Source organism: Ochotona princeps, chromosome 6, assembly GCF_030435755.1.
Source record: "Ochotona princeps isolate mOchPri1 chromosome 6, mOchPri1.hap1, whole genome shotgun sequence".
Classification (NCBI taxonomy): Eukaryota; Metazoa; Chordata; class Mammalia; order Lagomorpha; family Ochotonidae; genus Ochotona; species Ochotona princeps.
Genome location: NC_080837.1, coordinates 36,049,233 through 36,066,404, shown reverse-complemented (window position 1 = coordinate 36,066,404; position 17,172 = coordinate 36,049,233). Strand labels below are relative to the sequence as shown.

Sequence of the window (17,172 nt, the reverse complement as noted above, 5' to 3'; positions counted from 1 at the left end):
TAGCTTTGGATTGGCTCAGCTCCGGCCATTGCAGCTGCTTGGGGAATGAACCAGCAGATGGAAGATTTTTCTCTATGTATCTCTTTCTCTCTGTATACCTGCCTTCCCAATAAAAATAAATAAGTTAAAAAAAAAAAAAGAAAAACAGCTCTTTGAAATACTCATATCAAATAAGGAACCAGAGAAATGTAAAAAAATCTAAGTAAACACCACAGCAGTACATACAAAATCTTTTTTTTCCTACAGATTACCTACTTAGCATAGGTCTGGTGCTTAAAACCAACTGCTAGAATTTGCAGAGTACTAAGGCCAGGCATTTACTGCTAAGTACTTTATATATTCTCATTTAATTTTCATAGTCCTTAAGGTATTCATTCCTAATATCCCTACTTTTCACACAGGAAACTGGGAATTGATGGTTCTCTCTCTGCCTGAAAAGAACTAAATTAAATTATTAGCCTAAAGCAATCAGTCAGAAAGAAAATTAGAGATTTGATCCTGGGCAGAAGATTCCACTCTATTCCTAATCACTAGACCGTGATAGAATTAGATATCCAGGGCCTGGCGTGGTAGCCTAGGGCTAAAGTCCTTGAACATGCTAGGATTCCATATGGGTGTCAGTTCTTATCCCGGTGGCCCTGCTTCCCATCCAGCTCCCTGCTTGTTGCCTGGAAAAGCAGTTGAAGACAACCCAAAGCCTTGGGATCCTGCACCTATGTGGGAGAACAGGAAGAGGCTCTTGACTCTTGGTTTCGCATTAGCTTAGCTCCAGCCACTGTGGTCACCTGGGAAGGGAATCAGCAGACAGAAGATTTTCCTCTCTGTCTCTCCTCCTCTCTGTATATCTGACTTTGTGATAAAAAATAACATAAATTTAAAAAAAAATTTTGAATATTCTAAACCAGTTTGGTTTCTTTCCCTAAATTAGACTTAAACCTTAAACGAAGCACTGACTTTATCTGGCTTTCTTTTTTTCTTTTACAAATTGAATGATAACTTCATTTAACTAAAACTTCACTCACTTAATGCTACAAAGAACCACCCTTTCTAGGACAGGGCATTTAGCCTAGTGGAGTGTCTGCATCCTGATTTTAGCCGCCTCTACCTGTGGGATACAGAGGTAACGGCTCAAGGAATAGGTTCCTGCTACTTGTGTAGGCACACAGACTGAGTGCACATTTCAGGCATAAGCCAGCAAGTGGGGTATGCATAAGCTCTCTCTGCCTAAAAAGAACTAAATTAAAAAAAAAAGTTCAGGGGTAGACAGCCAACAGTTGGGATATGGGTGAGATTCCTGTCCCCTGTTGGAGTGCCTGTGTCTGGCACAGATACCTGGCTCTGGTTCTGACTCCAACTTGCTGTTAATGCAGACCCTGGAAGGTAGCTGTGAGGGCTCAACAAACTATGCCCCTGACACTCCAGGGTGAGACCCAGACTGCATCTTGGCTCAGCCTGGGAAGCATTTGGGGAGGGAGCTAGCACATGGGAGTGTTCTCTTGAACTGTTTTCTAAGAAAAAAAAAATCTTATAATCAATTCTAAACAGGAGACCTTCTGTTCCCAAGTAACAAGTTATTACACATACCACAAGATTGTAAAAAAATCATCATTAACCAAATTGCTTTTACCTTTTATTTCTAAGCAGCGGACAATTCTGACATCCAAGGAGACCACTGTCTCAGCTATACTAATGTAATTAGAAATAAGATAATTGGAAAAAAAAATCACTCATTAAGTAGATTTTCTAAATCATCAAGAATTGGTTACATTGAGGAAATAACAGCATTCAGTCAAACTCAAAGTCCACCCCTCACCCCCAAAATCTTAATTTAAAATTTTGTAAGGAAAAAAAATCAAGAAGAAATAAGTAGACGATTTTATAAACATGTCACCAAAGAGGCCTATCAAAAGACTCAAGTAGTAACTACGAGAAGAATGTCTAATCTACTCAGATTCTCTTTTACTCTCTGACTTAATGTCCAGTCATTGACACAGATGAGCTAATAACGGAACTAGCGGGTAAGAACAAACAGCAGCTAGTCTCCTAGGGGCTCCAGCACCTAACCCAGAACAAAGTAAAAATACAGCTATATTAAAAGCCTGGAGAATGTGTGAAAGAAACTCAAAGAATAAGCAAATGAATAATTTAAGAACTAATGCTGCTATGTTTTAAAACTACAGAAAAGCCTCCTTCAGGCCCTTGTTCAAATACAACTTTAACACAGAGTAAAAACTATATACTTCCTTTGTATATTCAAACCTCTAACTAAAAATAACTACTCTCTGAGAAGGAGTTTTAACATCTCATTTTAGAATTTGAAATATTTCTCATCATCACATCACAGTATTTGGAAATTAATTCTGCCGTAATTGGTTTCCCCACTTTCACTTACACCTAAAAATGTCTGCTTTGTTTAAACTCTTTAGACTATAAAACAGTCAAAATACAAGTGCCTAGCACATGAATATACAAATGTAAACATGAAATCATGCACCACAGACATATGCACCACAAAACCCACAGTTATCTGGCACAAATCTAAAATAAAAACGTATTCAGTAAATATTTACAGAAGTATTGAGAGTGAACCAATCACCATAGTAGTCACTGAGATTTCAAGGAGAAACTAAATTTGACAGAAGCATCATGCTAATTCACATCCAGTAAAAACCTATTTCCTTGGCTATGTTACTTTGGCAATAGGAAATACCATATTCAATGGGGCTTATACTCTATACCTTTCCACAAGAAAATCTGCATAGAATAAAAGTAGTTCAAAACCTGGTTAACATAATAAAATTGTCAAATATGTAACTAATGCTAGTTATGTAAGGACAATATTCATTTTGGTTAATGTTAAGCAAATAGTACTCAAATAACAGAGAAAGCATTCCACAGCCTTTTTATTCATCGCATAGCAACCTCAAGCAAAGCCTTATTACTAAATTTACCTGTGACATGCTGAAGAGTATATAAATGTAAAATGTATTCTATAATCTATATGGTGTTCTGTGACAAGATGAGCTCTTAAAGAAAACTGAAATCCTTACTTACCGACTTTGTTCTTTCCTTTGTTTTATTAACTGAACAAGTTCCTTGTCAAAATATTCTTCTTCCTCTTCATTTTCCTTTCCATCATCTTCTCTTTCCTGGGCATCAACCTTATCTTTGTGCAACTGGCTAGAAATGTGCTTTGCATACGCGGAGAGACCCACTTCTGTGACCCCGCACACGCGGCACTCATGACTGCTGTCCCTAGGGAAAGAGGGAGATGAAGGACATTCAATCCTCCCCACTGGCATGGCAAACTCAGCAGGTCTGTTACAGGTTCCTCTGAAATACACTGCACCCTTGGATGCAATGAAAAATTAGTGCTAGCCAATTCCAATGCTCCTTTCATCCACTTTCAATAAATTGTTTGAGAAGTTACTTTGGAAATGAATTCAAGATTATTTTCCAGCAATCAAGAGGCAATATGCTTGAGGTTAAGGTAGTACTTGAGGAGAAATCGTCTTGAATTGCTGTACTTAAAATCTTGCCAGAGGAAACATGGTGAAAGGGGAGGCAGGGCAGGGGGCTCAGAGCAAACCCAAGTTGCCCTGGAGCACACCCATGATGCCAGCTGCACTCAGGGGCCCGGTGACAAGGCATCCCTTTTCAACTCCTGCTGTGGCGGTTCCATCCAGTCAAAGCTAAGGGGTGGAGAACAGAGCGGGCGGCAAAGCCAATCCCAAGGGGGTAACTCGATCTGAACAGCTGGAACTCTGCCTGGAATGCCAAGATTCCGGACCAGGGGCAACTGATAGACCCAAGCAAACTTTTTTGGTCTGGATGATACATGTGACCCACATGCTGCTTCAGAAGGGCTTATTTTAAAGAGAATGGAAAGCATTTCGGTTGTAGGAGGCTAACAGCTGTTGTCAGGCAACTGTTTTTTCTCAAGTTTCAGAAAATGTCATAGAAAGAAAGAGAAGGCCAGAAGAAAAAAGTAAAACCAGGTTTTCAGGCAAACAGGGCAGACATCTTTTTTTCTTAATATATTAAATGGTATATCTCAAACTGGCCACAGTCTAGAATCATGGCCAGAGTTGTGGTAAATAATAATAATAATAATAACAACTGCTTTTTAAGTTCCTTAAATCCTTTGCCTGGACTGGCTGTCATTCAGGAGGAACATTTGAACACTAGAGCTACAGGACAGTAGTAACCATTTCAAATCCAACTAGCCGCCTTAAGTCTGCACCATGCGTCTTGAGTTCACATTCGTGACATTTTTGCACTTCCTATGCCAATCTATAACAACTATAACAACAAAAGACAATGCTGTCTTTGGCCAGACAGCCATACACGCACACCTCTTCTCCATCTTCCCTCACATACGGCTAAACAACACAAGGGCAGAATCTGTATGAATTAAACAGAAGAGACCCTCAAAACTCAGCACCTCATTTAGCAGAAGATGACCATTATTACACATTACCCAAGTGTTCAATAAAAAACAAAAAACACAACAACAACTTACCAAGCAACTACAGAATTCCAGAAATTATGCTAAGATTATGGTCAGTGCTGCCTGGGATGACAAAGTACAATTACTTCAATAATACCTAGTCAGTTTAAAAAACAAAGCTGTTTTGACATAATAGTATTACCCACTTCCCTATCCCCCTAAACCTTTTTTTTTCTTTTTCTTTCTTTAACTGTAATTAACTATGTAAAGATTGTCAACAACAATACAATAAAATAGATTTAAAAAAAAAAAAGCTGTTTCTTACTTTGTGGGAATCATGAAGAATGTCTCACAAAGAGAACATTTTTAGGCTTTTACCTGCTTTTAGGACTTTGCAAACTCAAAGTCTGATGGCAGAGAAAAAATCTGAAATGCTTATTTCACTTTTATTTCTTTGCAAGGCAGAGACAGATAGTGAAAGAACATCCCTTGGTTGATGCTGTACTTCCCAAATGCCTGTAATAGCCAAAGCAGCATCAGGATTAGGACTCAGGAGCCTAGAACTACATCTAGCTCTCCAACATTCGGGGCAGGGACCATCTTCTGCGTCCTTCACAGGAACATTCATAAGGGGCTGGATTAGAAATAGCCAGGATTGGAGAGACACTCTCTCATATGGAATGCCACCACAAGTGGTGGCTGCACCATCATGCTGGCTCCCCTCAGGATCTACAAAATGCTAAATTATATACTGCAGTGCTAAGATCATCATTCTTTGTGGGAATTTAATGTAACATATAAAGAGTAAATTCCTGATTTTGCCCCTATATCTAAGATGTAGAGAATTTTTCCCTATGTACAAACTATCAGAATTCTAAGAATCAAGAATCCTCTCTTGTGGTAACCCCTGTGGCATAGGGAGCAAAGCTACCACCTGTGGTGCTGGCATCCCATATATGTTCTAGTTAGTGTCCTGGCTGCTCCACACCTCCGATTCAGTTCTTTACCTATTGCCTGGAAAAGCAGCAGAGGATGGCTCAGGTCCTTGAAATCCTGCACCCCTACCGGAAATTCAGAAGCTCCTCGCTTCCGGCCTTAGACAGGCCCAGCTCTGGCCATTGTGGCCATTTGGGGAGTGAACCAGTGGATGGAAGACCTTTCTGTCTCTCCCTCTAAATCTTTCAAGTACATAAATAAGCCTGTTAAACTGCTGTACATAAAATCATGCAGAGTGAAAGGGGAAGCAGGGCAGGGGGCTCAAAGTCGCTCTAAAACAACAGAAAAACACCTTCCCTCCTTAAAGACAAAACTGATTTTTTTAAATGAAAGAATTTTAAAGTAGGTAAAATCCAGGCCCAGCATGGCAGCATAGTGGTCAAAGTCCTTGCCTTACATGTGCCAGTTTCCCATATGGGCACTGGTTTATATCCCAGCTGCTCTGCTCCCCTTCCAGCTCCCTGCTTGTGGCCTAGGAAAGCAGTCGAGGACGGCCCAAAGCCTTGGGACCCTGAACTTGCATGGGAGACCTGGAAGCAGCTCCTGGCTTTGGATCTGCTCACTTCTGGCCATTCTGGCCACTTGGAGAATGAACCAGTGGACAGAGGATCTTTTTCTCTGTCTTCCCTTCTCTCTTCTGATCTTTCCAATAAAAAAATGAATATATATATTTTTTTAAGTTTTAAGATATGGAGCCAGAATGGTGGATTAGGAAGATAATCCTCCAGCTGTGGCTCCGGGATCCCATACGGACATGGGTTTCAGTCTCAGCTGCTCCATTTCCAATCTGGCTCCTGCTTGTGGCCTGGGAAAGCAGTTGAGGACTACCCAAGGCCTTGGGATCCCTGTACCAACGTGGGAGACCTCTGCTTTTGACTTTGAACTGGCTCAACTCTGGCCATTGTGGTCACTTGGGGAGCAAACCAGCAGATGGGAAGATCTTTCTGTTTCTCCTGTCTGTAAATCTGACTTTCCAATAAAAAATAAATCTTTAAAATTTTTTGTTGTTGTTGTTGGAGTCTGAGCCATGGCACACAAGTTACAACATCACCTGCATCCCATATCAGAGCACCTGTACGAGCCCCAGCTCTGCTTCCCATTAGGCTCCCTGCTAACCTGGGAAAACAGTAGCAGGAGATCTTGGACCCTGGCTTCAGTCAGTCCACTGAGGCCATTTGGGAGTTAATCAGTAAACAAAATCTCTTCTCTGTCTCTCTGCTCTCTGGTCCTCCTCCTTTCCAATCGAATTAAATCAAAAACTAGTGAAAAATTTTCAAAAGAAATAAAAAATATTTTTGCAGGTGGGTGCTGTAGCCCAGTGGGTTAATGGGCTGCTTGGGATGCCACACTCCACACTGGAGCGCCTGGTTTGAGCCCAGGCTACTCTTGATCCAGCTTCCTGCAACAGCCCAAGTCATTTGGGTTTCTGCCATACGCATGGGAGACCTGCACAGAGTTCCTAACCCTGGCTTTGACCTAGCCCAGTCCTGGTTGTCACAGGCATATGGAGAGTAAACTGGGCAGACAAGGAATGCTTGTGTGTGCCTTTCAAAGGAAAAATTAAAAACAAATACAGATATCACTAATGCTTTTCTCATCAATGAAATCTAGTTTTTTAAAAAAAAAAAGATATAAACTTTACAAGATATTTTAAAAAGAGAGACTCTATATTTATACAAAGAACAGGGTATGAAAACCACATTTTATGAAAATTCAAGAGTGATTGGAGGTAACTATCACTCCTGTTCTGAATACCGTGAGAATTCATGACTTCGCAAATGGCATTTGAAAAACTATATGCTTTTAAAAGTTCACAGCAAATTAAATAATTTACTTTTGTTATTTTCAAATATTTTTTTCATTTTGTTTTCTATTTTTCTTTTTAAAAATTTTCTAAATACATTTATTGCATTCTATATAAGTACTAATTTATACAAATAGAAAAAAGATTATGCTTTGCTTCTTAGCTAATAAAGGCAATGACCGTCCTCGGGGAGTTTACAGGAGGGCCCAAATTAGCCTCATCCTGCTACCACACAATTTCCTCTCCTGTGTGAAAGACAAAGTCTTAAGATACTCGCTCCAGAAGGGTTTCTTTATTAAGCTTGTTCTAACTACCCCACAACAGCTGCTGGATAAATAAAGGTTTGAGCTTTTCTAATAGCATCTATCAGAACTACTTATAGCCCACACATCTGAACAAGTATATCAGCAAAAAGGGAAGACAGTTCTTGAGGTCCATAACCATGTAACCAACAGGACAGTAACTTTCCATTCAAGATGTAATTCAAAATTTAAACATAAATATTCAATTCTAAACCAAAGCACAACTAACATTACAATTGTAAAAAAAAAATAATAATAATAAACCCCTAACATCAGTAAGCAACTTTAGCAGAGGACATTCACTTTAAGCTCATGTCCCACACTGGAATGAACTAGAATGAACCAGTTTATGAAAATTCTAGCTTTCATCTCAAGCAATAGTTTTGTTTTTTAAACATAGTAGCTAAGCATGAAATCTAAAGGAATGTTCACAAAGAGAAAATAAGAGGGAAAAGAAATAACGACTGATAAGTACCTGACCACATGGTACAAACTGGTGATGACTGTCCTTACAGTGACGGCTCCAAGTCATCAAATTTTGACATTTTATAGTTTTGTTTTGCTTTGTCTTAAAGTCATATATACAGAAAGGAAGATTTTTCCATCCGGTGATTCACTCCCTAAGTGACCGCAATGGCCGGAGCTGTGTCAATCTGAAGCCAGGAGCCAGGAACTTCCTCCAGGTCTCCCACACGGGTGCAGGGTCCCAAGGCTTTGGGCCGTCCTCAACTGCTTTCCCAGGCCACAAGCAGGGAGCTGGATGGGAAGTGGAGCTGCTGGGATTAGAACTGGCGCCCATATGAGATCCCAGGCACATTCAATGCGACGACTTTAGCCACTAGGCTACCGAACCAGGCCCTGAGATTTTACAGTTTTTAAGAAAGCCATTTTGTCAGTTGTTTTTCTTGTTATCAGCTTGCCTTTTCCCTTGTAATTTGTTGTAGTTCAGGGAACCACATCAAACATGTTAGCTATACCTGTCTCACTGTACTAAACACTATCTATTACACTCTATATGAAAAACTGTAAGGAAAGCGCTTGTAGACAACAAACACAAAGATAAGGGGGAACTGTTATGGAACAACAAGTTAAGCTGCCATTTGCGATGACAGTGCCCCATAAAGTATCAGCTCAAGTCCTGGCTCTGCCTCCAATCCAGCTCCCTGCTAATGCAACCAGAAAAGCAGAGGGAGATGGCTCCATGTGGGAGACCCAGATGAAATTTCAGGTTTTCAGCTTCAGTATGAACCAGCCCAACCACTGTGGCTGTAAGAAGTGAACCAGAGAACTAGAAGATCTATCTCTGCCTCTTCCTCCCTTTCTCTAACTCTGCCTTTCAAAGAAACATATGAATCATTTAAAACAAAAAGAAAAGCTAAGGAAACAGAAATGTCATTGCCTGATTTGATCAGTTTGGGCTGTTCACATGAATTATTGCCCTGAACCCCATAAAATGTACAGCATTTAAAAATAAATATGGGGGGGCCAGCACGATGGCATAGTGGTTAGGTCCTCACCTTGCACGCACCAGGATGCCATATGGTGGCCGGTTCTAATCCCGGAAGCCCTGCTTCCCATCCAGCTCCCTGCTTGAGGCCTGGGAAAGCAGTTGAGGATGGCCCAAAGCCTTGGGTTCCTGTACCCGCATGGGAGACCCAGAAGAGCTCCTGGCTCCTGGCTTCAGATTGGCTCAGCCCCAACTGTTGGGGCCGCTTGGGGAGTGAACCAGTGGATGGAAGATTTTCTTCTCTGTCTCTTCTCCTCTCTGTACATCTGCCTTTCCAATAATATATATATATATATATAGGCACAGTGGCATAGCAAGCTCATCTTCTACTTGCAGCACCGTTTTGAGTCCTGGCTGCTTCACTTCTGATCCAGCTCCTTGTTTATGGACTGGGAAAGCGGCAGAGGACGGCCCAAGTCTTTGGGATCTTGCACCCATGTGGGAGATCCAGAATAAGCAACTGGCTTCGGACCAGTCCAGCTCTGGCTGATGCAGACATTTGGAGGATGAACCAGTGAATGGAAGGTCTCTCTTTCTGTAACTCTCCTTTCATGTAAAATAAATAAACCTTTTAAGATAAGCAAATATACTGTATTCAACATTGATATAAAATATTCATATATTATATGCAATATAAAAGTAAGCACAAAATTGCTCTCTTCTGAATAGTTTGGATATTCAAGCTGAAATTTATATTGGAGGATCAAAAACTTTTAACGCTTCTTCCCTCATTATCTACTGTCCCAAATAACAAAGGGGCATGGTTAGGTTGTTTCCAAGTGGGAAGGAAGAAAGAAACATGCTACAGAATAACACATATGACATCTTGCTCAGTTATACTAATAAGAAAACAAAATGTAAGCATTAGCATAAGCCCATATAAACACATACAAAAGTTCTCAACACAACGAAGGGCGGATGCGATTCTCCTCTAGAGAGTACAGGGAAGAAGAGTAAGAGGATTTCTTTTTTTTTTTTTTTTGGTGTGATCTTTATTGTGAACATGAATCTTAAGCAATCAAAACTTGTTTTTAAAAGAGTTTTGAATGGTTGGTTAGTGATCTCTGAATCCATTAAGGTCCCAGCCCTGGAAATCAATGGGCTTCCCTCCGACTGACCAGATTTACCAACCTCATTTGGTTTTATTTTATATTGCACATGGGGCACGTGGCACATGGCATTCACCAAGGTAAAGTGAATGTAAGATCTATCGCTCATTGAGATCCTGGAGAGGAAAAAATTGCACTAATGTGTTGAAAAGATGCCGAGTGCTCGCTTTGGCAGCACATATACTAAAACTGGAACGAGAAGATGCTGAAAGTTGAATCTCACACTAATTTTTCCACAACATCGACAACTCCATGAGTTAGCTACAAACCATTTCAATTGATCTAGGTTGCTATTCATGGAATTAAAATACAATTTAGACCTCTCCGTTTCCTAATATTTTCTCCCCTGTTTTCCACACTTCAAAGTAGAAGTTAAAAATACCAAAAAAGGAACCATAGACGGGGGAAAAAAAAACCAAAAACACAGAAGCTTTCATTTTTAAAGGTGTTTATTAGATAGTCTTTCCCTAAAAATCTCAAGCTTTAAACTATAAAACAACACTCCTAAATACACTGCAGGTTTACAGTTCACACTAAGGAGAGTTCCTGAGATTAGAAGACTTGGGATTTCTCAGACCAAACTCAGAGGTGTGTGGGGTGTGCTCTCTGGAACACAACACAAGCAAAATATGAATCAGACTGGTTGCAAGGTGGCTGTGTAATAAGAAAGCTTACTAATGAAAGTTCTAGCTTATTCCAACTCACTTTGCTTGTTATCTACTTGTTGAAGGGGTGTTATGTCTACACATTTGAGACAGCCAAAGAAAACAGGCTTTATTCCTTCTGAATGCCAGAAGTTTGCTGTATTTATTACTAATTCTAAGTGAGTATTCAATGCCCTAAGAAAGTTCCTTTACCATGGATTACCAGAAAACAAACCATCAGCACTCAGACCCCCACCCCCAATATTTACAAATTTATGGAATAGAGCAGTCCCCATACCTGCCCTTCAGGTTCTCAAGTTCCCTGTGATGCAACATGCTCCGCATGTGTTCGTCCATCTCCTTCAAAATTAAAGAAAGCAGGTTAAACTAAGGGCCACTGCTTTACCCATTCCTGCTTCTACTTAATAACAACTGAGGCACAAGCTCCTGCATCCCAATTTTTTTTTTGTGGGATCTTCTCAATTCAACATGAATCAGTTCATTATTAAATAATTTCTTTTATATTACTCAGCCATTAAAATGAATGAAATTCTACCATTTCCAACCAAATGGTCCCTACTAGAGACCATGATGCTCAGTGAAATAAGTAAATCCCAAAAGGACAAATAACGTATGTTTTCTCTGATAGAAGGCAATCTTCATGAAAATCGTAAGATCAACAGCCCTTTCAATACTGTTTTTGCTGAAACCCATGGGTTTTATTATTTTTGTTTTTATTTTCATTTCTTCAAAATAGTTCCTTTTCTCTTATTAAACTCTTCATTGATTAATAGATCACACAGTAGCATCATTTTCTCCAAATAGCATTTGTGTTGTCTTTCTCATTTCTTTGACACATTGGTTATTCAGTAGCATGGTACTTAATTCCATGGTGCTGTAAATTTTTTTTTAACTTTATTCCTGTTGATGATTTTGTTTTATGGCTTCTCACTGAAGAAAATGTACAGTAACTGAGTAACAGAGACTATCATATCCAGATGTGAAGACACAGTGTAGTATGCATTTCTGCTTCCAAATCGAAGATGGACACACAATGAGACTGTTGGATATATCTAGACAATGGAATGCTGGACTGCCAGCAACTGTCTGCACCAGCAATGCCAAGACTCAGCTTAAATAGCAGAATGATGGACTTATGACTATTTATGAAGGCCTATAGTATTGTAATAATATGGGGGGAATAAGTTAGGGGAGGAGATAAAATCCAGAATCCCAGGAACTGTTACCATAAAACTAAAAATAAGATAGAAAGGAAAAAAAGATAAAAGAAATACAAAGTGATGACTGAAAACAAAAAAATAAATAAATAATTCACTTTTGGCTGTTTTTCACATATTTAATTTTTGAATAAAATAAATTCTTAGATATATTTAAGTGACTTTCTCTAAAATGGTTGAAAGCTATTGTATTGAGGAGGCAAAAGATTTAAAATAAACTAGATTAAATAATACCCTATTATAAAGAACTTGCTTTCTCAAAGACAAAAACCGCTCAAATCACTTTTCAACTATTTGGCTACATTTATCATGCTCTCCCTATTCAACTAAAAGTTTAAGAGTAGTCCTGTAAGACTCTTACCCACGTCTTGCGCAGCTCTTGGCATATATTCTTCGATAAATATTTGTTGAATGAATATAAATGAACAACTCGATTCTAGGTAGGAGTTACAAACATAACAGAAATTCTCTACAGCAGATCAGGACGTTTTATCCTGCATTATCCTCTCTGTCCATTCCCCCTGTGACCCAACTGATCTGCCTGGTTCTATCGAAAACTTTGAAAATTCGTAAAATCCTTTCATTCCCTCATTTCATCATTATTGGGAAGTAAATAAAATTTGTCGAGAAGCTGTCACCTAAAAACATGTACACATGAGAACACACTTGGGAATGTGTTTGCACACAAACATCTCAAAGAGCTGTTATCTTTCACTCCAAAGTAAATACTCAGTCAAATGTCATAACATACTGTTTATGTAGGGGTGAATGCTGCGGTACAGTGCATTAGGCCATTCCTTGAGATGCCAGCATCACCTATCAGTGCTGGTCCACTCCACTTCTAATCCACCTTCTAATTAATGTATTTGGTGGCTCAAGGACCAGAGCCTTTGCCACCAACGTGACATGAGACACAGTTTCTGGCTCCTGGCTTCTGTCCAGCCCAGCCCCTGTTGGGGACATTTGGGCAGAAAAATCAATGGATGAAATTTTTTCTCCCTCACTCCCTGTTATTCTGCCTTTCAAATAGATAAGTTAAAACAAAACAAAACAAAAAACAGATAGACCAGCACAGTAGCCTAGCGGCTTAAGTTCTGGCCTTGCTCGCAGCAGGAACTCATATGAGCACTGGTTCTAATCCCGACAGCCCCACTTCCCATCCAGTTCCCTGCATGTGGTCTGGGAAAGTAATCAAGGACGGCTTAAAGCCTTGGGACCCTGCATCTGTGTGGGAGACCTGGGAGAAGCTCCTGGCTCCTGGCTTCGGATCAGCTCAGCTCCAGCCACTGGAGCTACTTGGCTCCTGGCTTTGGATTGGTTTAGTTGCGGCTGCTGCAGCCCACTGGGAAGTGAAACACCAGACAGAAGTTCCTTCTCTCTGTATATCTGACTTTCCAATAAAAAAATAAGTAAATCTTTAAAACAACAGAGAAAAAGAGATACTATTTATTTACATTTGTAATAAAAAAAAAAAAAAAGGACTTTGACACTAGTGAGTATTACTATCTTCTGTGCCCTGGATAAGTGCATCAAATATTTTCTTGCTTGAACTACATAATGCTGAGGGTGTATCAACTTCATAGCCACAGGGATGAAGAGAAGTGAACCTGCTCATTTAGTAAATACTTACCAGTATCAAAAATACTCGTCACGTGCTAAGTACAGTGTTAGGAACTGAAGGAACACATATGAATGTACTCAGTTTCGCCTTCTGAGATTCATAGTTAAGTTCAAAACCAGACAGCTCTGACACCAAAGCCAATGTGTCAAACACATGTCACACTTGCAAGCATCTAGCACATTAATATTTTTCATTATATTCGGTTCATGTATTAAAAACAGTACAGCCCAACAACTCATTATTACTTTAAGTAAGATTCAAAAAGACTTCCTTTAAGTGGCAATTTTACTAAAGATGACCATCATTTCCTTCCTGTCTCTTCAAATGTTTCATTTGGCGAGAACAGCTTTGCATGCCCCCCCTTTGAGCTGCCAATAATACACCGCTAACTAGAATCAACAGAGTTGAGTCAGGTTTATAAAAGAATACAGAAAGAAAAAAAGCCCAGGAATATGTAATACCTCAAATCCTTAGGCTTCCTGTGATTCAATCTGTCCTTGATTTGGAGTTACAAGGCAAAACTTCTTTCCTTGAGCTACATTATAATGGGTTTTGTTCCTCATAACCAAACCATTCATGATCAAAACAATTTTTACCTAGGTTATTCTGTGATATGAAAACTGATCCTATATCCAATTCTTTCAAATTGTTATCACTTGGGCCCAGTACAGTAGCCTAGTGGCTAAAGTCCTCATCTTGCAGTAATTTCTAATTATGGCCTTAATGGATGCGGTGTCTGTTGTTATGTTGCCTTTTTCATCTTTGATGCTGTTAATTCTTGCCTTCTCTTGTTTTTTCTTTGTCAGTCGGGCCAGTGGGGTGTCTATCTTGTTTATCTTCTCAAAATACCAGCTTTTTGATTCATTGATTTTGTGTATGGTTTTTTTCTATCTGCCCGGATCCCATATGGGCACTGGTTCTATTCCCAGTTGCCCCACTTCCTATACAGCTCCCTGGCAGTGGCCTGGGAAAGCAGTTAAGGACAGCCCAAAGCCTTGGGACCCTGCACCTGCATGAGAGACCAAGAAGAAACTCCTGGCTTCAGAACTGGATCAGCTCCGGCTACTGCAGCCAGCTGGGGAGTGAATCACTAGACAGAAGATTTTCTTCTCTGTCTCTCCTCCTCTCTGTATATCTGACTTTTCAATAAAAATGAAATCTTAAAAAAAAAAGTTATCGCTTAAACCTGGTTGGGCCCCCCCACCTTTTTAAATTTATCCATTTTCATTGGAAAAGTAGATCAGAATTCAAAGAGATGGAGAGACAGAGAAAGATCTTCCTTCTGCTGGTTCACTCCCCAAGTGGTCGCAACACCTGGAGCTGATCTGAAGCCAGGAGCCTCCTCCAGGTCTCCTGTGAGGGCATAGGGTCCCAAGGTCTTATGCCAAACTCCTGTGCCCTCCCAGGCCTCAGGCAGGGAGCTGAATGTAAAGCAGAGCAGCTGGAACATGAACAGCTGCCCACCTGGGATTCCAGCACATTCAAGGTAAAGATTTCACCACTATGTCATTACACTGGGCCCTTAAAACTATTTTTAACATGACTTTTCATTTATTAAAGCAATTCATTGAATGTTTTGCTAAATTTACAAACAAAAGCTGACCTTCCATCCTGTTCCCAAGGAATGAATTAGTGAGATAGGCAAGTTTTCAAAATAACTGGAAAAGACCCATAAATATAGTCTTAGGGTAGCAGTCCCAAATGCACATCTTCTCAGATATCTGGCTTCTATTTAGTTCCTCAACGATTAAATCAGCATTATGTTTTTAAGGGAGGAAAGATTTCATAAACAAACTTGGAAATAAAAAAAACAAGTAATACTAAAAAACAAAAAACAAAACAAACTCCATTATTTTTCAGTGTTTTATACACTAATGGACATCAGCGTAGAAGGAATGTAGTAAACAGCTTCCCCCAACCAGACACCCTACTGTCATTTCTCCTACATAGGGTTTGCATAAACCAAGGTTACATTAATTTGAAAAACCAGAGGAAAGTATTACTTCAACATAAATTGTTCACAGTTTACTAAAAACATCGCAGTTGTTTTTCCAACTGAACCAATCTGTTAATTTCTTAAACCTTATTATTTACTTAAATCATACCATTCCCTTGCTTAAAAACCTGTAATTGCCTTTCCCTAAAGTAGAGATGACCAACTCTGGTCCTTGAATTACACAGAAGATGAAAAAAAAATTATTTGCTTATTTGAAAGGCAGAACAAGAGAGCGAGAATCAGAGGTATCTCCATCTGCTGGTTCACTCCCCAGGTGGCCACAACGACCCAGGTCTGGGCCAGGCTGAAGCTAGGAACCAGGAACTTCATCCTGGGTGGGCAGGGGCCCAATGGGGTCATCATCTATTTTCTCAGTTGCACGGGTTTACAAATTGTGGCTTAACCCAGTAAGTCACAAGGCGAGAAACCCCTTCCCAAGCATACTTTAAACCAGAATAGGAGATGTCCCCAAATTCAAAAGGGCACAATCATCAATTTAGTCTTACAAAACAGGGCTACAACTCCACAAAAAGGCTGCTATCATTTGCCCCTGAGAATCAGCCTACCCATCTCATACTTTCTCCCCATTTCCCTTCAGCCTGAAAGGATTCATAAGAATTTCGATTTGCTAACAATTTGCATAAACCTTGATGAAAAAATCAAAAACTAGAAAGGCAATTCTTTCAGCTTTGCAAAAAGAAGCTAACATATGAAACATAATTCTAGAATTCCAATGGGCTTTTTTCATCACCAACAGAAATCCTAAATAGGGGGAAAAGTCTTCACCTCATCCTATTGTATGGCTCATAACCACCTAGCCCAAAGAGGGCCCAACTCTCTCTTCACTTGATTACTCAATATAGTCTAACTATTCCCAAGAATCAGATAACCCGTCTGTTCCATTTCACCAGGGTCTCTGTATAGCTCTGAAACATCTCTCTTGTTTTTATAAAAACATCTTATTCTAGGAGTCTTTCAAGATTCACTTTATCCAATCTGATTTCCCTGGCTAATCCAAGTCTGTGAGGCTCCCCGGTTCTCCGAATTTCCAGTAACAATCCAGAACATCTTAAAATCATACAAAAATAATTCCTCAGTATTCAACCTAGTAGCATCACTTTGAAATCAAACAAAAGACAAGGCAAAAAAAGTGAAAGTTTTTTTAAAGCACAGATAAAATTCTTTTATGGGGGGGTGGGGGGGAAGGGTCTGCTGTTCTTTGGACAACAGCCCCATCTTGTGGACGTCTAGGATACTGTCACTATCGTTCTGCTGTACTGTATTTCACAAGCATGCAGGAACATAAGAGGGGATCTTCAAAAATTTCAAGGAAGATATATTATGACAAACTTATGAATAGATGCAAAGTTTTCTGCGCCAAAATAAAGTTAACCGTTTAGCTATATCTTTCCATGAACTTTTGGCAGTACCCTTGAATAATATATGCTGTATCCTTAGTTTATCAAAAACTACATGGTTTTAAAAATCTTGTATAAACTCAACCT

At 39.7% G+C, this 17,172-nt stretch overlaps 1 protein-coding gene across 3 annotated transcripts in view; it reads right to left on the bottom strand.

Annotated features, from left to right (window-relative positions):
- Positions 1–17,172, bottom strand: part of ZNF106 (zinc finger protein 106) — a 55,991-nt gene that overhangs the window by 25,258 nt on the left and 13,561 nt on the right. The window contains exons 3-4 of one of the 3 annotated variants that reach the window (XM_004578144.3): positions 11,111–11,172; positions 3,055–3,255 (exon numbers count right to left, since the gene is read on the bottom strand). In XM_004578144.3, the coding sequence (XP_004578201.2) occupies positions 3,055–3,255; positions 11,111–11,172 (263 nt within the window). The remainder of the gene's footprint in view (positions 1–3,054; positions 3,256–11,110; positions 11,173–17,172) is intronic. The other 2 variants (XM_058665999.1, XM_058666000.1) reach the window with 2 other exon arrangements.